The sequence below is a fragment of the Rosa chinensis genome, chromosome 7 (assembly GCF_002994745.2).
Source record: "Rosa chinensis cultivar Old Blush chromosome 7, RchiOBHm-V2, whole genome shotgun sequence".
NCBI lineage: Eukaryota > Viridiplantae > Streptophyta > Magnoliopsida > Rosales > Rosaceae > Rosa > Rosa chinensis.
Window position 1 is genome coordinate 22725254 of NC_037094.1, and position 23656 is coordinate 22748909.

At 37.4% G+C, this 23656-nt stretch overlaps 4 protein-coding genes and 1 long non-coding RNA gene across 21 annotated transcripts in view; 3 read left to right on the forward strand and 2 right to left on the reverse strand.

Annotated features, from left to right (window-relative positions):
• Positions 1–14081, forward strand: part of LOC112178896 (MADS-box protein AGL24) — a 42771-nt gene extending 28690 nt beyond the window's left edge. For all 10 annotated transcript variants that reach the window (XM_040511072.1, XM_040511070.1, XM_024317163.2 and 7 more), the window contains one exon: positions 13913–14081. The gene's annotated coding sequence lies outside the window, so the exon portion shown is untranslated. The remainder of the gene's footprint in view (positions 1–13912) is intronic.
• Positions 11–14012, forward strand: LOC112178895 (MADS-box protein AGL24). 5 transcript variants are annotated; one of them, XM_024317157.2, is made up of 9 exons: positions 27–422; positions 706–904; positions 9947–10028; positions 10252–10313; positions 10403–10502; positions 10578–10619; positions 13062–13112; positions 13207–13361; positions 13787–14012. In XM_024317157.2, exons 1-9 carry the CDS (start codon positions 260–262, stop codon positions 13803–13805), a joined length of 873 nt encoding a protein of 290 aa, XP_024172925.1. In that variant the 5' UTR covers positions 27–259; the 3' UTR covers positions 13806–14012. The 5 variants fall into 5 exon arrangements, with proteins under 5 accessions (XP_024172927.1, XP_024172925.1, XP_024172926.1 ...); XM_024317158.2 differs by having other exon boundaries at positions 34–422; positions 13062–13103; XM_024317161.2 differs by having other exon boundaries at positions 283–422; positions 720–904.
• On the reverse strand, positions 2141–5421 carry LOC121050558. Its single transcript, XR_005803419.1, has 2 exons — positions 3146–5421; positions 2141–2427 (listed from the first exon to the last, which is right to left on the reverse strand). It is a non-coding gene; the product is annotated as an uncharacterized LOC121050558 (long non-coding RNA).
• A 284-nt stretch (positions 14082–14365) lies between the features above and the next one.
• LOC112179690 (histone-lysine N-methyltransferase, H3 lysine-9 specific SUVH5) lies at positions 14366–18279 on the reverse strand. Of its 3 annotated transcripts, none has more exons than XM_040511068.1 (5): positions 17973–18279; positions 16587–16768; positions 16305–16434; positions 14871–16198; positions 14366–14627 (listed from the first exon to the last, which is right to left on the reverse strand). In XM_040511068.1, the coding sequence occupies exon 4, from the start codon at positions 16052–16054 to the stop codon at positions 14879–14881; it is 1176 nt and encodes a 391-aa protein (XP_040367002.1). In that variant the 5' UTR covers positions 16055–16198; positions 16305–16434; positions 16587–16768; positions 17973–18279; the 3' UTR covers positions 14366–14627; positions 14871–14878. The 3 variants fall into 3 exon arrangements, with proteins under 3 accessions (XP_040367002.1, XP_040367000.1, XP_040367001.1); XM_040511066.1 differs by having other exon boundaries at positions 14871–16156; positions 16305–16500; XM_040511067.1 differs by having other exon boundaries at positions 16305–16500.
• A 37-nt stretch (positions 18280–18316) lies between these two features.
• Positions 18317–23342, forward strand: LOC112180938. Of its 2 annotated transcripts, none has more exons than XM_024319517.2 (7): positions 18317–18636; positions 20317–20405; positions 20540–20615; positions 21628–21677; positions 21753–22085; positions 22217–22255; positions 22675–23342. In XM_024319517.2, the coding sequence occupies exons 1-7, from the start codon at positions 18465–18467 to the stop codon at positions 22849–22851; spliced, it is 936 nt and encodes a 311-aa protein (XP_024175285.1). In that variant the 5' UTR covers positions 18317–18464; the 3' UTR covers positions 22852–23342. The 2 variants fall into 2 exon arrangements, with proteins under 2 accessions (XP_024175285.1, XP_024175286.1); XM_024319518.2 differs by lacking the exon at positions 18317–18636 and adding an exon at positions 18658–18805.
• Positions 23343–23656: the final 314 nt, after the last annotated feature.

Here is a 23656-nt window from a genome sequence, read left to right on the forward strand (position 1 = left end):
GTACGAAAGGAATACCAGGCGACCTAAGAACAGAGCTGAATATAAATGGAACCGCAGCTATAAATGCCTGAATCTCGGTTAACATATATTAGAGTGACAATGACGAATAGCACCAAGTGGGACTGGAGATAAAAGATGGAGAGAGCCATTTGGTAAACTTGCTGTAAGGAGAATCATCGTCCATATAAACAGGTCAAAATGAGTTATATGACTTATATTTCTAGGCTAAACCGGGACAGAAATAAACGATGCAGATCACATGTATAACCGTGCCTGCATTATTGGCCGTCCGATTGCGGCCACGCCCGTTTCTTTTTTGGGGAAACAATTCTTTCCTTTTTTAGGCGTTTACTATTTCACCTCCATTTCCGCTTGCTGTCAACTCTGGCGAGACCCAAAGCTTCAGTTTCTGCACCACGAAGGTAAGCAAAAGAACAAATTTGAAATTGATAACCTAGTAGTTATCCTGATCTTTATCTGCTCTATCTATGATGTTCATGAGTTGGCTAAAATGTTTGTTTATATGATTTGGTGGGTTTCTTTTTTGGGCTTTTCTTCACTAAGATCTGGGTACTAGCTAGGGTTTCTAGCTCAGTAATCTTTCTTTGAAATTGGGAATGACCCATATTTCCTTTTTTCCATTATTAAATGTATGATTAATTCTTCAACCGGTTGGTTTGATATATAGTTTGATCTTTGATGAAGCAATAATTGAGCAGCTAGCTGCTATGAATAAGATAAAGATTGAGAAGATAGAGAACTTGCCGGCGAGGCAGGTGACGTTTTCAAAGAGGAGACAAGGGCTTTTCAAGAAAGCCGGAGAGTTATCAGTTCTCTGCGACGCTGAGGTTGCTGTCGTTGTCGTTTCTTCTACTGGCAAGCTCTATGAGTCCTCCAGCTCCAGGTACTTCTCCACTGTCGTCCTCTTCAGATTATTTTGGTTTTTCTTCCCTGAAAAAATATTACCGGCATAGAATTACGAGAGAGAGAGAGAGTATGCGTCGAGACCTTTATGTATCTTCCATGGTTTCCTGTAGTATGGTCACTATGGTGCCACATGTATTGATGAAGTGTTTTGATTAGGACGAGTATTCTAGTCGTTTGCTTTTCCACTGAACACATGGTTCTCTGTTGCCTCTCATTTATTTGGAAATTAACATACATGCAAAACTTTGTACCACTTGTCTAAAATAAATCTTTTATAATGCATATCAAATAGTCTTAGGTGGAAAAGGTAAGGATAAAAAGAAAAAGAGCTTGCTTTTCGTAGTTCGAGAATATATATAAAGAGATATACATAGAATCCGAGTGTATCATAATTACATACTATTAGGTATTTCCCTGTCAGGCAATTGTGTCCAACATATTATTTACACCTGCATGTTCTTTCACGGTTTTGGGTTTGTAAAAAGGTCGTTATCGTTGATCAATCTCCTGACCTGAAGGATAATATCTGTAACACTGTGTTACTGTGTTTGGTTTACTGGTAGGTAGCAATGTAGCATGATATCTATTGAGCTATATAATTTGAGTTTTCATACTAGGAAAGTGCATGATTTGATGATATATTCGAATACATAGAAGCTTGAAGACATTCAGCTGAATGTGCATCCATGCTTCGAGTAGGGCATGCAACGAGTGGTGGAGCTATCATGACCATGCATGCATTTTTAACTTGTTTTTGCCTTGCATTGGTTTTGTTGGCAAAAATTCAGACTGATAGAACTAACTCTCATAACATGTGCATGCATGAGAGATACATGGACGGTGAGAATGTAATGTGTAATGTAAATCATGGAATAAGAATTAATGAGCTGTATGTTTTCTGTTTAACCGACCCTAGCTAGGTTTATAGTAAAACTAGAAAGAAAAGCATTACAGTAACCTTTACCCAAAAAAAAAAGTGTTCCAGTAAATGAATAAGTCTCATTTTTATGTGCATAATCAAATTATATGTGAAGATTGATCTCTTTATTCTTTTAATCGATTATCCAAATACATATTTTTTATGATACAAACCAAAATAGGAACAGAAACAATTACTTGCAGATAGAACAAAAGCAAATACTTAATTCAGCACTCGCAAAAAAAAAAAAAATTATACCAGAATTAATAATAGGAAATATTTTTTGACACTTAATTTATAGCAACAAAAAACTTGTGGTCGATAATCACAAAGCTGGGAAACTTGTTGCTGATATTTCTCTTCTTTCTTCTTCTGAGGCTTCTAAAAAATAAAATTTCTCATGCTACGACTAGTCATCTTCAGTATATAGTAGTCCCACCACAGAGCAATATTGTTTCTTAGAGTCTAGGAGATCACGTTCCTGCTACGATAGCACTTCAGATTAGTGGTCGTTATCCCAACAAACATCTTTAATAGGCATTGGCAGACGTTTTGTCATTTCAGAAGGGACTAGAAGATTCCTGTGAAAACAATTTATTTCGGTAAGTGCAATAGCTCATTCCTAGGTTCTCTTTCCACTTCAAGAACGGCCAGTGTTAGCTCCATGTAAGTCTAAACTCTCCCTCGCCATTTCAATGGCCAGCTATCGTTGTTAGCAATGATATTTCTCTTTGTTCGTCTCTGCTTCCTAGGACTCTTATCACTTGGTATTGGATGAAACCACGAGGCCGGCTAGAAATATGAGATGGTTGCATTAAAATCTACAAAGCTACAGGAAAACCGAGACTACAATTCCTACTTGGTCAATAGTACAGCACCTTCCTCCATGATTTCAATTCCTAGCTACCTTTGCTAGAAGGATGTCGGAACGAAGAGTCACTAACAATAGGAGTGAACAGCCTTAAAGAGAGTGTTTTAGCAACTGTAGGAGTTATATCTTATGCTAGCACGCGAGGAGGTGCCAGAGGCCTAAGACCAGGCACGGAACCAGGAATTAAATTTGAGGTTTGCTAAATTTACCTTATGCTGGCAAGAAAAATTATTCTTAAAAATTTGGCAGATTCTACTTTGTTTTGATGGTATATCTCAATTGCATAACACTTGTCAAATGATCTAAGAGCTTTAGAAACACCCAAACCTCTCCACGTATTTTTTCCATTGAGTCCATTATCTATCATGTTTTTCAAGACTGAACTAGTTGAGTTGTACAATTTCATCAAGTTCTTGATAGAATAATACCTTGAACTCCACCGAGTAGCTCCAGCTCTTTGTAAATTGCATGTCTGGTTAGCTCACTTTCCAGTTTCAAGTTCCCCAACAGCAATTTGTTCCACAACTTCAACTTCTTGAATAGATTTTAACTCAGAAACATGCTTAGAAGATGAGTCAACAATATTAATGATCCCTTACATCAACAAAACTAGAAATACCCAAATTCTAACCTAAATCACATTCTAATTTCATCAAAAAAATTCATACCTCAATAAAGTGGAGAGAATGAGAGCAGAGTGCTGAGGAGATGAGTGAGTGACTTTGGTAGAGAGAGATGAGAGACCGACGCTGATGTGCAGAGAGAGGTGAGGAGAGGACGACAAAAAAGAGGAGAAAAAGGGGAGAAAAGACAGAAAGGAGGAGAAAATGGGAGAAAAGGTGAGGAGGGGAGTCACATAAGAGGGGAGAAAAGACAGAAAATAGGAGAGAAGGGGAGAGAAGGTGAGGAGGGGACAACAGACGAGGAGAAAAGGGGAGAAAAAAAAGAGAGTTGTTGGCTTGTTGCAGGGACTTGCAGCATATATATATATATATATATATATATAATCATTTTTTTTCTCTCCAAAATGTTGAGGTGTGCTGCAGCATACCTCAGCCCATCCCTGGTTCCGTGCCTGCCTAAGACGGCATTGTATGTGAGTTTTCCATCCTTTGTGAAAAAGGCATGCGCCAGCCTTGGTTGACACTTGCTTAGAGCTTTGACGAATAGCCTTTTTTGTGAAAAAGGCATGCGCCATAGCCCTAAGTACTGCAGTTGTGAGCTGAGCTGAGCTTGGAGCCTGTATAAAATGACTTGGCAAACTCTGTCATAGATAGTTAGATACATCAGTGTCTCAACTAACCTTTGATATCTTTCCCTATTGGCAAGGCATTTTGATCATTGTACTCATCCAATTTGCGATTCTGTTATGTTCCATTTATCTTCTGCATACATACATGCAAGCACATCAGTTTATGTAGAAGGCATATTTCTTAGAAGGATATGAAAACCACGTACCATGGATCCTGTAATATCAAGAAGGTATTTACATTCCACCATGATTTTCATTTCGAGCTCAAAATGATAGATCGGCTTTCAGCTCCTAGTTTCTTTCTTATCATCCAGGTTACAAGGTTACAACAATATTCTTTATTTAGATAATTAGAGAAGTCAAACCTACCTTTTCTTTGCTGGTGAAGAGACTGTACGTGATCAGCTCTGCTTGTAGCCAAACACAGTTTCATGGAACAACTTAACCATCGATCCAAATGGTCTAGGGATTTTTTAAGCCCACTTTAGTGAATCTGACAACTTAAATACTATTTCCTTTGGTTAAAATCTATGCTAAATTAAAGAAAGGAGAAACTTTAGTGGTTCATTTATTGGTTTCAGTTAGTATTGGTTTTTTATTTGGTGTATAAAAAGAGATATTTGGTTTCAGTTAGTATCAGTACTTGTATTTGCTCCAAAAAAAAAAAAGGCTGATGTTTATAAAATGTAGCTAGCTTGCAAATTAATTTGGCTGAGAGTTAGAAAGCAATGTTGAAGATGCTCTCACAAAACTATACATATGACACCAAAAACAAATGTAGAGAAACATATGACACCAAAAACAAATGTAGAGAAAAAATAATAATTTCCTCCAACAGAATTCAAAATAGCAGGAAATACTACTAAACTATCACGTACATGACCTCACCTCACAGTGGAATGAGGTAATGAGATGTTGATGTAACTGAAAAATCAGATTAAGGAGCCCTACCTATCACTCAGTTGATTTGAGGGTCTCATTCACTTCAGCGAAATGTCTCAAAAATTCTAAACATGCTAGCAGCCCATGATGAATGGTCTCATAGATGGGATAAGCTATGACACTTTAATGTTTATTATACACTTATTTTATATTTATTTAAGTAAAAATTACAATTTATATCAATCAAAATTACGATATTAAGACCAACTACTTACTATATTTATTTATACTATTTACATATAATTAAACTAAAATTACAACATTGACAACAAATTTGTTCAAAAACTTGTAACAAGGTCGTAGGTGGTGTAATTACTATTAATAGAACTAAGATTACACAAAATATGACTCATCAGGTTATCACTCTAACAACAGATTTGTTGAAGAGCCAATTTACTTATTCAGATTTGGGTATCACATTTATAAATAAGTGTATGACCTACATTTATGTAACATAGAATTTTCTCTTATGATAATATTCTAGGATTTAACCTCATGCATGCATGCTTGTCCCAGACTCCCAGTTTTTGAAAATTGGCAACCAATCTTGGGCCGGATTTTACAAAGTGCTGGAAAATGTTATGGAAGATTGCTACCTTACCAAAACTAAAGATGTTCCTCTAGAGAGCTTTGAATAAAGCAGTTCCCACTTTTTTCAATCTCTTCAGAAGAAAACTAGTTGGGACCCCAGCTTGCCCAATTTGTGGTGAGGGTGAGGAATCGATCGAGTATACTCTACTGTTGTGCCCTTAGGTTGATCTTGTTTGGTTCGGGTCTTCTTTGGGACAAAAAATAGATAAACAAAGTATCACTACTTTGGATATTTGGCTATCAGATATTGCAAACTCTCATAAAAATTTAGAGGAGAAAAATTGGGTACTTACCTTGATAAGCTTCACCTGTTGGTCGATCTGGAAAGCCAGGTGCAACTTTGTCTATCAACACTGTCAACCGTCCCCTAGCCTCGTGATCAAACTTTGCACCAGTTCGGCTTTGGAATTCATCAAAGCTTCTATCATCAACAAATCAAAACGGAAAGCAGCTGATCCCCCGATTTGGACTCCCCTCCTTCCAGGAGTATCATCGGTGAACTGTGATGCAGCCGGGAATGAACCTGATTTGGGAAGCTTGGGGGTAGTAATCCAGGATCATAATAGGGCGGTGGTGGGGGGAGGAGCCACCTCTTTCCGCTCGTGCTCAGTGGAAGTGGCAAAAGCACAGGCCTTCCTTTTGGGAATGAACTTGGTTGTTGACATGAACCTAAAAAGTATAAGGGATTACTCTCTTTAGGGCTGGGTTCGGTACGGTACCGGACCTTCAAGTCCAAAACCACCTACCGTACCAGAACTTATTGGTACACAAAATTTAGTACCACTATCGGCCACAAAAGTCGGTATACCGACTTCTCGGTACTGGTTGGTATCGGTTGGTTGGGCCTCCAACCGAGTTTAAGATTGGGCCAGCTTTCAACTATGGCCCAAATGAAAATTTTAAATCCCTAACCTGTCAACAACTGAAAAACTGAAAGCAAATGAAAAACAATCAAATAACTTTTATGAATTTAAAGGCCCCGACCATACACAAATGTAAAACAATAAAAAAACTTATAACTCTCAGTCTCTCATTCTCTCACATCAACTTCAGTTCATCACTTACAGTTCATCTCATCATCAGTTCATCACTTCATAATTCATATCATCACTTACAGTTCATCTCATCATCACTTCATATCATCACTTACAGTTCACACAAATGAATGAATCATACAATAACAAAGCGGACAATAGTTTAAAACAAAGTATTCAAAGACTCAAATTTCATCTCATCGTCACTTCATATTTGCTTGTTGTGCTCCCTACCTCACTCAAAGACTTAAAGTTTCTGCAAATCAATTTTAGTTGAAAAGAATAAGAATGCTGGCAGTTCTGCAAATTCAATCAATGAAGAAGAAACTGACCTGTAGGTCCAAACCGACCAACTGCAGTGCTCCTACGTTGCTCCAGTTCTAACTTCTAAGCCTTGATTGTAAGATTTCTTGAATTGTTGAGAACTCGAGATTGGAATACCTGAAAAAGTAAAATTGTAAATGAGTCTTGGGTTGCCATCTTCAAACAAAGTAAAAAGGAAAAAGATAATATGTTTATATCACTTTTTTGAGAAAGATACGTATAAATGTATAATATCACTTCTACTAATGCAATGAACTATGCATCATCATATTTCCATAATAAAAATACCAGAGGAATGGACTAAAGGAAAATAATAGAAATTCAGAATGTCTGAACCAAGTTGTGTAGATCCTCACCAGCCCAGATGGGATATATCAATATATTTACTCCCAAACCAACATCATCAAAACAGACAAAAGAAGATTGAATATTTAACAATTCCAGGGGAATGGACTAATGGAAAAGAACAGAAATTCAGAATGTCTGAACCAAGTTGTGTAGATCCTCACCAGCCCAGATGGGATATATCAATATATTTACTCCCAAACCAACACCAGCACCTAATGCAATGAGCAAGAATCATGACACAGCCGTATGAACAAATTCCCTCGTCCTATACAAAAGAAAAACCATTAAAAGTTTAAAACCCATAACAAATTGGTAAATCTCAAGATAATATATAACAAATTGGGTAGATCGAAGTCTCGAACCTCAACTCAACAATCCAAAACAATTGAAGCTCCGAGCTCGTACTCACCAGCAGTACTGCAACAATTGATCGACTAATGTGAATCGAATCGCTTTGACGTGAAATGAAATTGAATGGGTCGAGCGATTCGATTCTTCGAACTGAGGCTCAGAAGTCAGAACCTCGCTCGAGTTTGAGAGACAGAGAGAGAGAGAGAGAGACTGAGGGAGTGGTCAAGAGATGGACTGAGTCACTGAGGATTAGGGATCGGATTAGGACTGAGGGTTTGCCGGTTTGGAGTTTGGACCAAGAGTTTGAGAGGCAGAGGCTCAGCTCAATTTTTGATTGGGTTCGAGAGAGAGAGAGAGTGAGAGACGAGGTGAGTCGTCCAGAGTCCAGACTGGAGAGAGGCAGAGACTGAGAGAGGGATTGAGGTATTTGGGATTAGGGTTTGGAAAGTTTAATCTAACGGTTGTTAGTTAATATGGAATAAAACAGAAAAAAATTAATCAACGGCTATGATTGATTATATAATAAATATTTAAAATAATTAAATATTATATTAAATATATGGTATGGTACGGTATACCGTATTTTGTTAATATTCAATACCGATACCGTACCAATTACAGTATCTCGGTACGGTTGTACCGTACCACAATGTCGGTAACCGATATGGATGGTAACCGAATCCCTTGGTTCGGGACGGACTCGGTTGGCTGGTTTGGATCGGTTGGATTTGCCAGCCCTAACTCTCTTACACTAATCTCATATCTGTCTGGATTGAGAATGAGGTTTTGGCTTTCTTTTTCTGTATTCCGGGCCTCACTGTTTCATGGGCCTGTTGTTGGGCTTTGCCCTATTTAATGAATTTTTCTTCCAAAAAAAAATGCTTGTCTCGATTTTCATGCATATTAACCACTGGATGACATAATCATTTGTCTTCTCTTGGGATCATTAATTGGCTATTAATTAGGTCCATTATCTAAAATTTATAACCTTTTTTTTGAATGAAATTCAACATTTATATCCATCACAAGTCAGAATAGGTCATTACATACCCTTTCGCTGTCATTTAAAACCACAGACAGACAAGAAGCTAGTGGTAATACCCACAGGTGGTACATACATATAGTCCTACTCATTATACATTCAAATACGTAGTAGTAGTGGATATTCTCCTTTAGTACTACTCCAGAGACGCTAGAGACATAGAGCATATAAATGCCAAGTTTCCTAATACAAGGAATTATTGTAATTAGACTAACTAAAAACATAAAGATGGGCCTAGGGCAAAAACCCTAGCCCAAAATTCTGCAATCTAAGTAGCCCAAGAAGAAGGCCCACTCAAGGCCCAGTAGGCATGACATGGCCAGAGATCCAGCCTCCACCTCTAGACCACCAAACCACCAGTGCAACCCCGCCCCTTGCTTGCTCCGTCCTGTTCGCGCCGCCTTGAGTCCGCCACAGTTCACCATGCCAGAAAACCCGACGAAACACGCCGCCACAAGAAATACGACGAAACCCCCACCGCAACAAGCCGCATCACGTAGCCCTGCCCTAGTTCCTGCTCCATCATATCCCCGCCGTCCCGAGACCGCCACAGTTCGCCACACTTGAAAACCCGGCGAAACACACTGCCACAAGAAACACGACAAAACCGGCGCCACCACAAGTTGCATCCCCGAACTCGTCTCGATTTCACCGTCCCCGATCGACACCGCCAACGACTTCGAATCACGCCGTCAATCCAAGCCTCAATCAACACGAGATCTGCCACCTCCCAGAGATTGCCTGCCTGAAAACTCAAAACCAACCATCACCTGCCAGAAACTTGAGCAACCCAATCAATGGACAACCGGAATAGCTCATTCAGTCCCCGTCCGGCAACAAAACCACATGACCATCGGCAGGACCAAGGCCAACCGAGGTGCCAGGGCCGCTGCCAGACGAGAAGTTTGCACTTGGTCGTCGCCGAGGTAGGGTTTCTCTCAGCTAGGAAAGTCTTTTCTTTAGGACGTATTCTAAAATTTATAACCTTGTATAGAAGTATACAAAAATATTTTTTTATTCGTCCGGCTAAATGGAGGGATAAAACATATAAAAGATTTTGAGCCTCCCTTCCTTGCAAATGATATCACTACTTCAGTACAGTCTACTTGATATAGTCTGGACTTCCTCTTGAAATTTAATATGTTGGAAATTCTAAAGGTTCCAAGAAGTTTGTAGTTCACTAGTTAAGGGTAATGGCTCCGGACTATCAATATGCAGAAATATTTTTTTTTTCCCTAGAAACTGGTCAGGCTTGAAAAGAAAATCAACCAAACTAGCTATATCCTGTCTTGTGTAGTATGGAAACTTTAATTATAACTTATTTCATTTCTTGTGTATTGTGAAGTACGAAGGATGTCATTGCAAGGTACGAATTGCACACTGAAGAAGTGGAAAAGGGCGACCAGCAGCCACCTCCTGAGCTCCAGGTACATTCAATGTTCCATTCAACTCAGTTAAATATCTTTAGGTGTATTTTTTGAGCTTCAAAATGTTTTACTATATATGGCTATTGAAGAATATAATATAGGTATTAATCTTTTGGTGGATCATATTTGTTTAAAGTAATCAAATATTTTCATGTCACTTGCTAAGCATTTCATGTTAGAGAACGATTGATTATTCAAATCACTATTCCACTTCTCATTTTAGCTGGAGATTAATGAGTGGATGAGGTTGAATAAGGAACTTGCGGACAAGATCCTCGAGCTAAGGTAATTGATTTACTAATTTTAACAATTTGTATGATGGTTGTTCGGACGAAGTCTGCTATAATACCATGGATGTATGCCTTTTGTAACAGGCGGATGGAGGGGCAGGATCTAGAAGAGCTGAATATAGATGAATTGCAAAGATTGGAGAATAGGATTGAAGGAGGACTCAGCAGTGTGCTTCAAACGAAGGTTTATAAATTATAGAGTTAATGTATGTGAAAAACCATAAACTAATATCTAATTGAAATTTTCCATTCATTTCAGGATAAAAGGATTATGAGTCAGATTCTGGCACTTGAAACAAAGGTTAGCAAGTTCAATCAATTAATCAATAATACCAGTGATAGATGTACCATATATATTTATAATTAAGTTCAAAACATATATAACGAGAAATTTTGAGATATAACCTTTTTTCATCCATTGAATTGACTTTTAACCTAGCTTTTCAAAACTATTGATATTTAACCTTTTGAGCATGTCAAAAGCCATTTATACCCTATTCATCTCCTTACAAGTTCACAACCATTCTACTTTTTCACGCTTTCGTACTGGTGTTGTAGAAATTATTTGAAACTAAAACTCTCCTTTTCTCACTGCCATTACTCAATATTCATGGATTGTTGATGGGTTTTGAACTTTTGATTGAGTTTCAAATTGTGCTTCGACTCTTGATTTATTGGGTTTCGATTGCATCTTTCTTCCACGAGCCGTAATTGCTTGATGGATAATACTGGAGTACAAATGTACAAGTCCATAAATGTTACAGAGCTTAACAACCAAAGTTTGGTCCTGGTAATCATGGCATGGTTAGGTTCGAGTGATGAAGTTCGACTGAAGATTTGGTCTATGATTGGGTTTAGGCTTCCTCAATGACATTTTTCTAATTTATTGAATTCATGAATTTTTTGGGTTCTTAGTCATGAATCTGGAAAAACAATATCTCCGGATCCTATAAATAAAAGCTTATAACATAAACCCTTAAGTGAGCGAAAATTTGTAGTATTTGTTTGAGTCCAAAAGTATTTTTGGCAATATCCTTTAAGAGGATTCAGTATAGCGGGCCGATACCTGCGGCCCAAAAATAAGTCTACTTGGGTTTGGGTTATAGCTTCGCCCATTCTGGAGTCTATAAAGAAAATGAGCCCTTATAGGATTTGAGTAGCAAAGACCAATTAAGAATCTTCAATCAATAATCCTTCTATAGCAAGGAATCGTCGAAACCCTAGTTATAATTAAATACAGGTTTCAAGGACAGAAAACACAACAACTCTTCAATCAACTAATCTCACAGATTATCAAAGTCTCTCCAGAGCAAACTTACCTTCAACCTAGTTGAAACTAGCGAAGCAAGGGTAACGCCCTCGCAACCCAGAGAAGCTAAAGTCACGCTTTAGCAAAACACGTGCTTTTTCCTACTTCCCAGTGATTGCTCTGCTTAGTCTACAACACTAAGTATCGACTCGATGATGCAAGAGATCACACCACAAGTCTTTACCCATAAGGCAAGAAATCATTTTCTGAAATGCATAGAAAAGAACCTGGTGACGAGGTTGGTGCTCTCCTTGTCCACAACGTTTGATCAAGAAGTCAGGTCAAGGGACGCACCGACGACTGCACCGCACAGTGCTGGCACGCTCGCCCACTCAAAAGAGACTGTTTGCACGCCAGACTGGTTTTGGAGCCAAACAGTACTAAATGTAGTATGGTGATTTTGAATTATTAGGAGGCGTCCAATCACCATTACAATCGACTCTTGAGTCTTGACCGATAGAAAGTCGACCCATAAAACCAGAATCGATCAAGAACTTAACAATGGTTGAATGAAATACTTGTCTCCAAAGTCTAGAACTTTGAATCTTTGATGTTTCAATACCTCTTAAAAAAGGCATAGCCACTGAAGAAGAAGCCACGTCACATCCCCACCCTCTTTTAAGTCTTAACCCAAATAGCCGCCACAGATGTTAACCAACACAATTACATTGCGCCATTTCAATCCCTTTAATTTTTTCCCTATAGAGGTTTTGGCCAATTAATTCCAAATTCATGTTGATTGCAATCAGTTCATTTCTTTCTGGATCGCAAATTGATCTAGGTCTGCTTCAATTTCACATGCTTTCTGGGTATCCATTATAAAAAGAGAAGGTTGAAACTTGAAAGAGGAGACACAACTATAACATAAATGAAGAGGCCTGCAAAGAATGTACACCTCTTTACCAAATTCTGTGAAATGATCATTAAGGATAATTGTGAGTCCATAGGTTTTAAGGATAATTGCGATTACATTAAAGTGAGGAACTTCAATTTTCCTATTACAGATTAGTATGTTGCTTGAACCTGTGATATTATTGATAAATGTTTTAGAATAAAAAATAAGAGATCGATGAATTTTCACCTTTGAATTTTGTGAGAAGGGAAAAGAAAGAAAGAGAGGCAAGTAAAGAAGGGTAGGGTTAGCATGAGTGAATATTAAACAATAGGCATTTAAGACCTTTTTAATTTCAGTAACTTTTAAAACATAGGTTAGTAGTTAACACAAGACCAAAACATATTTCTCAACTGTTTAAGTGTAAGAGATATTATGAGGTTCTACACTTCTACAGTTTTGGCATGGGTTTGGCACTTTGGCAAGAGTATTAGTTGGCTTCCCTACATCATTGGGTCTTTTTTTGTAAAAGTGCATGTCCCATAGTTATTTGCACATTTATTTCTTCCAATTATATTGCCAAACTTTTCTACATAATTCAGGTAGCAGAGTTGACAGAAGCAAACAACCAATTAAGGCAGAGGGTAAATAAGGTTCAACTTGATCATTCTGTACAATATCATATATCAGTTAGGGTTATGGATCCTTATATATAACTGGAGGAACATTTTTTCATTGATTACACAGTTACGGATGCTATCCAATGGAAATGAAAATAGAACTGGTGGTGTTGCTTTGGAGTCGGAGATCTCAACTGATGAAGAAGAAAGTATGGCATCGGAATCTGCCACAGGTTCCACCGGCTGCTACAGTACTGGTTACCCCTTATCTCTCAAACTTGGGTGAGCTCTATTGCTTGAGTGCTTTCATTTTACAGAAATTTTTCGTTCATGCATGTTTATTTCTTTCTTATGTTTAAAACCTTTAATTTCTAGGGGTTACTTAAGATCGTTGAAGCTTATAAATTGTCTGAACTGAAAGCTATTTAATGATTTAATCTATGTGGTTTGCACAAAACTTGGAATTTAGATTGGTATGAATGTATTATGTATGAGATCTCTTTGTATATGTCTTTTGTAACTATATTACACTTACGGTCCTCAAAAGCAAATATATTTATATTGTTCAATAGGATTGAAGTTGAACTTTTACCTAAAACTTAAATGTCTAAACGATATAATTTTAATAATAAGCATAATTGACCTCAGAATATAATATTAAACTAAATCAAATTTGCTTAACAATTTGCATTGTCTCTAACTTTCAGGCTTTCTCGCTGTGGCTAAAACAGGGAAGGATATCTGGCATCATTTTTAATTAGTGAATAAGGTGTAATTATATTAAACTATGTTACATCGTTGTATGTATGTCTTAAATTGGATTATGATACTATGTTACATCGTTGTATGTATGTCTTAAATTGGAAACTAAATACGAGGGCATGACTGGAAGGGTGACTAACTTACCTCTCAAGGTCTCAAGTTTCTTTTTCATCGGTTACTGAAGTCATGGAATGAACTTGGATTATTCAGTACTAGATATTTGGCCTATAGCCACTACCATTGTTTCATGGCTATTGGTACTAATGGGGATGGAAGTCGGTGGCTATCGGACTTTAGCCACTAATATCATATCCGACTCTAATTGTACCAACTTCATTTGGGAGTCTCCCTTAGCCACTGTTAAATCTGTCCGTCCCAGATTAGGTGCAATTATAATGGGCAGGAATATCACTGTTCCAGAAATTTGAAATTGCATTATACATTCTACAGCAATTTCCAACTTCAACAACTAGCAAGCAAAGCATGATTAATATCAAACCCAACACAGCATTCACATAACCCAGTTTATACTAACCCCGTCTCGTACCATGGCACATATCAAATTTAGACCTAATTACATCGTTAACAAGCTTTGCTCTATCTAGACAATACACCTATGCCTCACTGTCAAGTTCTTCTCAAAAGTCAGTTTATCTACCCTACCTGTCACACAGAAACACCTTACATTGCAGGCAAATCTGATTCACAAACATCTGTGTAGCTCTTTTACATGGTTCAAATACTGACTGGCCATTCTTCTTTGTATATCCAAGTTCGAGCATGCATCTGTGGGGACGAAAACAACTACATTAACTCCAAAGGAATTAATAGTTCATAAATCACAAATCATAATGAATGGATTCATAGTCTAATCATATTCCAATGTATTTTCAGTTCATCATTTATAATACTGTTTCATATTGGCAAGCATCCACTCAACCAAATGCAGTACAATGCACAATATATGGAACTAACATATTTGTAACTTATAATATCCAAATATTTTATAGATGAAGTTGCAGTACTAACCTCGCACGTCACTTTCCAGTGCCTCCAAATCTGTTCATCTGAAACTTGAAAACAAGCTTACCAAGAGGCCCCCTTTCCTGCCAATATTTCTCTACCAAATATAGTCCATCATAGACATATGTCCTGCTTCCATCCAATAGTTCGGAGCCACGGATCACTCTGACAGGGTTCTTTTGCACACTATTCTTTAAAGCAAGATTTCCCCGTTCAAGCTTCTGATCTTGAGGGCCCTTTGTATTCTTTGCATTTCCTCCCTGGCCAGTATAGATCAACGAATCCTTACTATGCAAATCATCTGCATAGCCACCAGATGCAACGATACTGGTTGCAAGGACCTTACCACCGAAGTTCCCATAAGCTATACCACCTTGAATCTGGTGATGTAGGCCAATAAGGATAAGTTCCACTCGGTATTGAAACTTATCACCAACTTCAACTCCTGGGATATCTCCTATGACATGTTTGCCTGATTTTACAAAGATTCCTCTATCCTTGAGGATCTTAAAGGCTTCCAAATCAACCCTTCGGAGAGAAGTTCCTCCTCCCTTTGATCTTTTATGTTCTTCCTCCAGCAAGAGCTTTACACATTCATCTTGGAACATATGCAATATCTCCTTTACCTTGTTTCTCTCAGTTGTGTCATTATCATGACTTCTGCGGCTTGAACTATTACAACCAAAAGGAGGAGGGCACCCATCTGTACTCCATGATTTTGGAATCACATGATTGTGTTCTTCTTCATCACGCTGATAATACTCCTTCCTTATATCAAGTTGAATTGTACCTTGACAAGCAGCCCTTACTGGTACATGATGATTCTTCTTTAGAGACTTTCCTCCAATTTTCTTCTCAGTGTTAGGTTGAAATTTGTTCCCAAGTCCTGTTTGTTTCACATTAGTCTTCACTGTCTTTGATGATGATGACTTGTAATCCCTAACTGACTTCTCTTGGCCGAATTTCCTGGCCTCAGGAGAAGCATTTATCCCACAGAAAGGAGGAAACTCTCGAACAGCTTCTACTGATTGAGGAAGATATTTCTTGTCCGTAGCATTGGCATTCAAATTACTCAAGTGAGCAAATGGTCCACACCCTAAAGGATAATCACGAACAGCAGAGACTCTACATCTCTTATACTCTGGCAACTTGGTATGGGAAAAACACTCACTATTTTCCATGAGAAACATCCAAATCCTTCTTGAGAATGGATAACACTTACTGTGCAATTGATTTTGATGATTCCAAATGCTGCATTGCCTGACTCATAACCCAATGTAATGCTCGAGAGTCTAAAAACACAGTAATCATTAAACACATGTATTCTCAATGGCCTAACAACCAAAAGAAACTACGTCAAACCTAAAATAGCAACAGTATGTTTAAGCCTCCAAAAAGTACAGTTATTTTTCTGTTAACGACCACAAATTTGGAACTTACAGAATTACTAATCAAAGCAACTTGGCTCTGTCAGGCTGACCGCTGACACCAGCAATATCATTTACAAATGTTACAGAAGTTGTCAAGTATCTAGCTTCTCGTCCTAAAATAATGCTGGGACCATCAATGGCTACATAAAAGTAAATAGCAGAGGATAGTTCAGACCAACAGCTGTTTTTACTTGCTCATAAAGGTACTGCAGCAATCGATCACACATATGGATATAAGTTGCAGCTGAAATGCAAATTCATGTACACTTCACAGGCTAACAGAAGTTGATACCTTGCCAGATTTGTAATCAGGGAGTTTGACAGAAGCAATGATTCTTCTTGATGGAAGGTTGTCAAAAATGGTGAGGGATGTTGATACGTGCTCCACAAAGAGACCATTGTTAGATTCAACAATTACCGTATTCCTTTCATATCAACTGCAGCTTACTTCTTCATCCCAGTTGAGTTAAGAGCCTAAAATCAAATATGGTAACTATAAGAATAAAAGGTGGACTAGAACACAAAGTTCCCCGACTTCCACAAGTCAAAATTTATTGTTTTCATCTCAACTCCCTTTTTGCTAAAAACTTTCAAATACTAATTGAAAGTTCACATAAATACTTGAGCACATCTAGCATTTTATATGATAAGAAACTAAAGCAAGAAAGAAACAAAACCCATGAACAATCTAGTAACCAAAAACTCAACAAGCATAGCAGATTTCCCTCTCTCTTCAGGAACCTGAAGATCACAAGCTGGAAAATAACAAAACTGAAGAAACAAACAGAAACGGGGAAAAAGTTCAACATAAAACAATGCTGGGGTACCAATGATTGCACAAAAGTCAAGAGCAGGGGGCTAGTTAAAATCAACAGCTGTGATGAAGATGCATGTTGATGAAATAGTGCAGCAATAGATTGAATTTATGTGGATTAGGCTCCACTTTACAAAGTTCCTCAACTTCCACAAGTGAAGATTGGGTCTCATATCTAATCCCTTTGTGTTCAAATTGAGCACTGTGTGGGACACTTGGCTAAAAATATTGAACCGCCAATTGAAAGTTCACACAACTACTTAGAAGAACATACATACACCTTTCGTATAACAACGAAATACAGAAACCCTGAATAATCTATTAAACATAAGTTCAAAACAGAACACATCCAAAATAAGCAAATGGGATTCATAGCACTAGTACCCATTGCTCTTAAAACAATTATACAGGGCTATAATTGCAGCAGCAACTATTTTGGAGGTCATTTCAACACATGGTCCATACACAGAAGGCCAGAACCCCAAGCCAAAAACCTCAACCTCAAGAAACCCACTTTTTGTACGTGCTAAAAAAAAAAATGCAAGAAAGAAAAAGGAAAGGGAAGAAGAAGAGGTACCCAAAATGCAGAAAGCCAGAAACAAACCCAACAAGGGTAAACTACAAATATATGTATACATACTACCCTCTAATCCAACTTTGTTATAACGCTAGGTACTTCATTTCTCTTAAAGAGCCACACATTGCATCATTTGCAGCAACAAATTACTTTCAAAACCCTCTACTCAACACCAAGAACCCTCAAAACGCTCATACAAAAAACCCATTTTCTGTTCCATATTAAAAATGCTGCAAAATGAAAACAGAGAAAAACAAAAAGGAACAAGACAAAGTGAAGAAACTCACCGAGAAACCATGCCCAAAATCAAACAGCAAACAGCAAAAATCCAGCACTTTTTCTCAGTAGAAGGCGGGGTTATCAATGTCCCAAGTCCGAAATAATGGGCCGGGTCAGATATAACTTGCCCAATAGGCCCACACCACTCAGCTATAAACCTCTTTGTTTGACACTTGGTTAGTACCTTACTTCTTAGGTGTGAGGATAATTTAGTCATTGAACACCTTCTTGTACAAGTGGCAATTTTTGGTTGGGTAGTAATTGCAAGATATGATGCATTTACTGGCAGAGGAGTAGAGCCTGATTACCTTTGCCTCCTACCTAAATAAGTTTCAGACTTTCAGTTCAGGCTTCAAGAGAGAGAGAGAGCAAAGGTGGGAAATTTGAAGGAGAAAGAAAGAAAAGGTTGAAGCTTTAGCTTTGTAAAGACCCAAAGAGAGAGAGAGAGAGTGGTATTGAGCTTTTGCTTTTGAAAAGAGAGAAGCTTTTGTAGAGGAGGAATGGAGGGAAGCAGTAAGAGTGGCACGGTGGTGGTGGTGGCGGCCAATGAGAGAAAGCCAAGTGGCGGAATCCGGATTGGGAATCCGTTTACTTTGAAAGTGGGTCAAGTATTTACTGGCTTTGGCATCGGCTGCGGTGTTGGTATCGGCGTTGGCCGCCCCATTAATTTAGGTACCTAACAACTCTCCTTTCTTCAACTACTCTCTCTCTCTCTCTTTCTCTCTGTTGTGTAGCTTTTTTCTCTGTGAGTTTTATAGTTTTGTATTGAAGATGGACTTTGGGAGGCTCTTCAAGCCCAAAAATGGTGAAACCCATCGCACACAAGCTTCTAAGAGACCATGTATTGCTTTCCGTTTTCTATCTGGCATTGGCTTTCTTTGTTTGTTTTTTGGTTCCTGAGAATGTGTAGGAAAATGGGATTAAGCTGTTTTGAATTTTCGGTATGTTGGCTTGAGTAATGAAGGAAGATGATTGATTGTTTACGGATATCGAATTTTGGTTCTTTGCTGGTTTAGGTGCACTATGCATTGGTTTTGATGTAGAGAATTCGGTGGTTCTCAAGTTTGTGCATTGTGGTTCTAGTCAATGTGTGATCGTGGAGTGTGTGCAGTTTGAAACTATGTTCTAATTTGAGTTTCTTGTGCTTTTGACATTTTGTTCTGATAATGAAGTATTTGTTGTACCACGATATTGGTGGTGGACCTGTGTCTTTTTAATTTCCAAGAAATATATTATACCACTCTTGCTAATTGCTGACGTCTCATGTCTTGGAACATTGAACTGGGGTTGTGCAGTCATCCATGACAATCAATTCAATTTGTAGTCATGGGACCAATTTAAATCATGGTTTTATGGTTTTGTAAGCTGGAAATTAATAATCTCTCTTTGTGTAAGCAGAGTTATTAGTTTTACACTATCTGATAGGCGATAGTTTTGACAAGTTCCAAGACTAAAATATTCCACATGTGTTTCAGTGGTTATTTGGTGGGTTATCCACTAGTCACCAAAAGCTACTAATGTAGGATCATTCACCCTGACATAGACACATTGATAGCATGCATGATCCAAGATATTAACTCCTGTCTAAGTATGAATGAAATGCGAAAGGTGCATTGATTAACCTCGAGTTGAGGAGAGAAACTTATAGGGAGGGAGAGGGAGGCCATTGACTTCTGGTGTGGATGCATGAACTCAGGATTAATATCTGCTGGAAAAATGAATGTTTTTCATGTTCAGTAGTGCAATATTAGTTCTATAAAACAGGTCTCTTTTAGCACATAGAATTTGGCTTGCATATTATAGGCTTGCTAGGCATCACAGTAACTATGCATGCACTAATTGACCTATAAGTTAAAAACTGAAAGAGTTGCAGCGATGCAGGGTATATACTATGTACACTTAAATTGCATTTGTCCTTTTGGCATCTCAATAATCCCATAAATTCAAGGAGGCATATCCATTTTCACGTTATGTTTAGAACTAAAAGTACATTTGGTCTTTGTCACTTATGATTGAAAACCTGACTTTTCTATTGTTTATAGAGGCTTTTATTTATCCTTGCTCTCTCATCCAGTCCAAATAATCTTTTCAAATTTTATATTTTATATTATGAGTATTAGACAGAGATCTTTTCCAATTCTTCTTTCACCAAATTACAATTACAGAGAAAGTAATAGCAGGAGAAATAAATAATTATATCTATAAATTATCATTAATTTATGAAATGTTCTATTTAATTAAAGTGACTCTAGTTTCCCTTATGTAAAGATATCATTGACAAGTTTTTTCTTAATAGTTGTAGCAGACTAGGGGGTATTAGTTAACTCATACATTGCTTTGACTATATACCAGGTGCAGTACCAGTAGTCAATCAAGTCATGGGTGCTACAAGAGGCGCCACTGATGCTTTTTCTGGCGTTAGCAGACATGTAACTGACGCCGTAAGTCAAATAACTTTTTCCTTTTCAATCTTGGATTCTTGGGAGTACAGCCTTTATATGAGAGAGGAAGAGAAAATCATTATACAAGACTTAAAGGATCCCCAAATGTCTTATCCTGCTTTCTCATTGTCCAGTTGAGGAAGGTGGGAGCAAAGAACATAGAAGCTGGCATTGGATGTGGTGTTGGTTTTGGACATGGTTTTGGAGTTGGTATGTCATCTTATTTGCTTCAAGGAGAATCAGTATTAAAATATATTCTCTTTCATTTTTTGACATAATTTCATTAACATACTTTTACATGACCTCATTGAAACCTACTGTTATCCAAGCCATTTGATTCATACATTATTACATTGTACTACGATAGTTTAAATATTTTGAAATGCTTTGTTTTTTGTTTTCATGTGGAAATGTTGACGTGCATAACATAACTTACAATCAAAATACCCTAGGATTTTAACTAAAGTACCACTTAATATTCGTGGCTTTTGGAGAGATGTCCTTTCTTTATTTAAGTTGTTGACATTGTTTTGGGTGTGAAAGAGGGACTGGATGCTTTCTTTTGGTCATAAGCACCGACTATGGTGCATGTAAAAAGCTTTAGCAGAATAAATTGTATGGTGTCTGGCATTTACAAAGCCATTCAGACTTTACCTCTGTTATTATGTACCCTTGATCTCCATAGTATTTTCAGTGTTCTTTCATTTAATATTTATTATTATTTCCTCAAGTTTTGATTTTCAAATTGGTGTTTAGTGAATTTGGATTACCAAAGTTAAAGTGAAAGCACATTTTTAGCACTACAATGACTATGACTCCAAAAAAATAGAGTAGTCGTCAGACTATTAAAGTTTATCACATATAGGATGGTCCTACCATTTACCTTCTATTCAATGAGTTGCATCAGTCAATCGCTTATGTAGATATAGCTTCAGTTATTTAAATAAAAGTTATCAGTACATCACTAATGACACAGACCCGCGAATGTTTGCGTTTAGGAATCTCACTAGGATGTGCAGTTGAGTTTAATATCTCAATAAGAACCATATTTCTGTTCTTTCGTTTTTCACTTATTCCAAGTTATTGTACATTGTTCCAAATTATACTAAATCAATTGCAATTATATCTTTTGACGTTGTATACTAAGTTAATACATTTTACTTTGTAATTCCCACATTGTAACAATATCCATTTTAGCTGAACTATGGAATTCCAATTGCAGGCCTTGCTCTGAAGCCAGGGATTTTGCAACAAATTCAATTTTTAGCTGTAGTAAGTATTACTTTGTTTTGTCATTTGTTATTTCTGCTAGAGCTACTACTGTGCTTCTGACTCTACATTCTCCAGCAAACAATGACAAAAATGATGACAAAATTTGGAATTGCTCCCAATTCACCAATCCTTCAAGGTGCCGTTCCAAGTTCATTGCAAAGTGGCATTGGCATTATGAATGATTCATCAAGCCAAAATTCAGTCGGAAATATCATGCAGATGGCAACAAAACCACCAGACTATGCAACTCAAGGCTTGCCTGGATATGGAAATAAGGGTACAGGTTCAACTTATGATAATTTTCCATCAACAAGCTCTCCAGTTGATACACCTTTTGGCAGTCGAACGGAGAAGGTTCTCAGCAGTTTTTTACAGAGTCCAGTTTTGAAGGGAGAGGAAAGTGAAGTGGTATGTAAAAGTTCCAACTTTAAGTCTGAAATTTTTGTGAGTTTTTTTGTCATTCTTTAAGTCTGTAGTGGGTGGGTCTGCCATTCTTATTTCTTTTATACTAATCATTATTCTTGGCTTTACCTATGTAGGCTGGACGCTTGAGCTCGGAGAATAAAATCCTTCAAATGGTAGTAACTATTATTGACTTGTGGTTTCCAATTGATTCCGTTCTAATTTAATTATTTTGTATTTTCATTAATTGTTCCCAAGTGATTGAACTTAGAGACAACTTTGAAGGTGATGTTATTGCCTGGTACATACCTATTTGATATATCCAATGGAAAAGGTCCATTTTTGTGAGTTTCTTCATAGCTATCATGACATGTTAAGAAGTCATTTTTCTGACAAAAATCAGATCCCTTTGCTGTGGTTTCAATGTACTAGTAGCAGATTGATAGTTATAGTATTTATTGTTGTTCCAATTTTTTTTTTAGAGTATTTGGCAATATTTGAACAAATTATCATGGGTTGTAGAATCCTATTTTCTTTAGCTCATAGAGCACCTGTTTCAACAATTCATTGTTTAATTGAAATTATGTTGTATCAGGTATTGAAACACCAGCAAGTCATTGACGAGCTCACGGAGGAGAATGAGAAGCTTCGCCATATACTAGTGGAAGACCTGAAAGTACCACCTAGCAAGCTGCAAGCACATTATACAAGTAAAATCAAATATCCATGTTCAGATTGCTTTGAATGTCGAAGAAAACAAAGGAGAAGATAGGTGAATTATCAGGGTTCTGTGCCTTGTTCAAAAGATATTAACTTTGATACCCCTTCACTGGAGTTCAGACCTTGGTCAGCGTTCAAGGAGCATCATCTAGGTTCAAGGGTTACAAACCAATTAAAGAGATTATACAAGTAGAATCTCCATCACCTACAAACCAGTTGATGTGCAGTGGTTAGATTCCAAGGTGGAACTAGCCGTCTTCTCATTATCAAGCTCTGTGCTGAACATCTTACTTTACATTCTACACGTTTGTGAAGCAATCATTTCTTGGGCAAATTTGACTTGAGTTTTCATTTTCCCTTATCGGTAACACTTTGTTATATTTCTAGTTCCAAATTTAGCGGATCATGTAATTGTACCAAATTGTTGATTTAGCAGTATGCTCCTTTAGTGCAGTCCTCAATCATATGTAACACTGTAATGTAATTGACAAGTGCTATATTGGGTTTCTTTTCTGAATCAAAATTAGCTACTTATACTGTGAACTAGGAGTTGAAAAACCTTCATTATTTGTTCAACCGGAGGTGTCAATTTTTCAAATGCTATTTTTGATTATGGATAACAAGCTCTCCCTCTTTTTTATCAACTGAAATACACAAGAATACCAGGTGCAACAAAAGCTAAAAACTTGTTATGGGCTATTCTCTAACTTGTATACGATTAAAGTACGTTTATCAAGTTTTTGTGTTGGTTTTTATTACTTTTATAATCAAAGACTGTCCGGGAAGAAAGAGGTAACGTTCGAATTATAGTACCAAGAGAATTACATATCGGTATGTAATATAACTCGGCTATGAAG

Bases quoted from the DNA above. Each gene is read 5' to 3' on its own strand.
- LOC112178895 (XM_024317157.2), top strand. From the start codon at position 260: ATGTATAACCGTGCCTGCATTATTGGCCGTCCGATTGCGGCCACGCCC. The intron at 423-705 runs GTAAGCAAAAGA...TCTTTGATGAAG, and splicing joins TCAGTTTCTGCACCACGAAG to CAATAATTGAGCAGCTAGCT. The intron at 10,029-10,251 runs GTACATTCAATG...TTCTCATTTTAG, and splicing joins AGCCACCTCCTGAGCTCCAG to CTGGAGATTAATGAGTGGAT.
- LOC112180938 (XM_024319517.2), top strand. From the start codon at position 18,465: ATGGAGGGAAGCAGTAAGAGTGGCACGGTGGTGGTGGTGGCGGCCAAT. The intron at 20,616-21,627 runs GTATGTCATCTT...TTCCAATTGCAG, and splicing joins TGGACATGGTTTTGGAGTTG to GCCTTGCTCTGAAGCCAGGG. The intron at 22,086-22,216 runs GTATGTAAAAGT...TTACCTATGTAG, and splicing joins AGGGAGAGGAAAGTGAAGTG to GCTGGACGCTTGAGCTCGGA.
- LOC112179690 (XM_040511068.1), bottom strand. From the start codon at position 16,054: ATGTTTCTCATGGAAAATAGTGAGTGTTTTTCCCATACCAAGTTGCCA.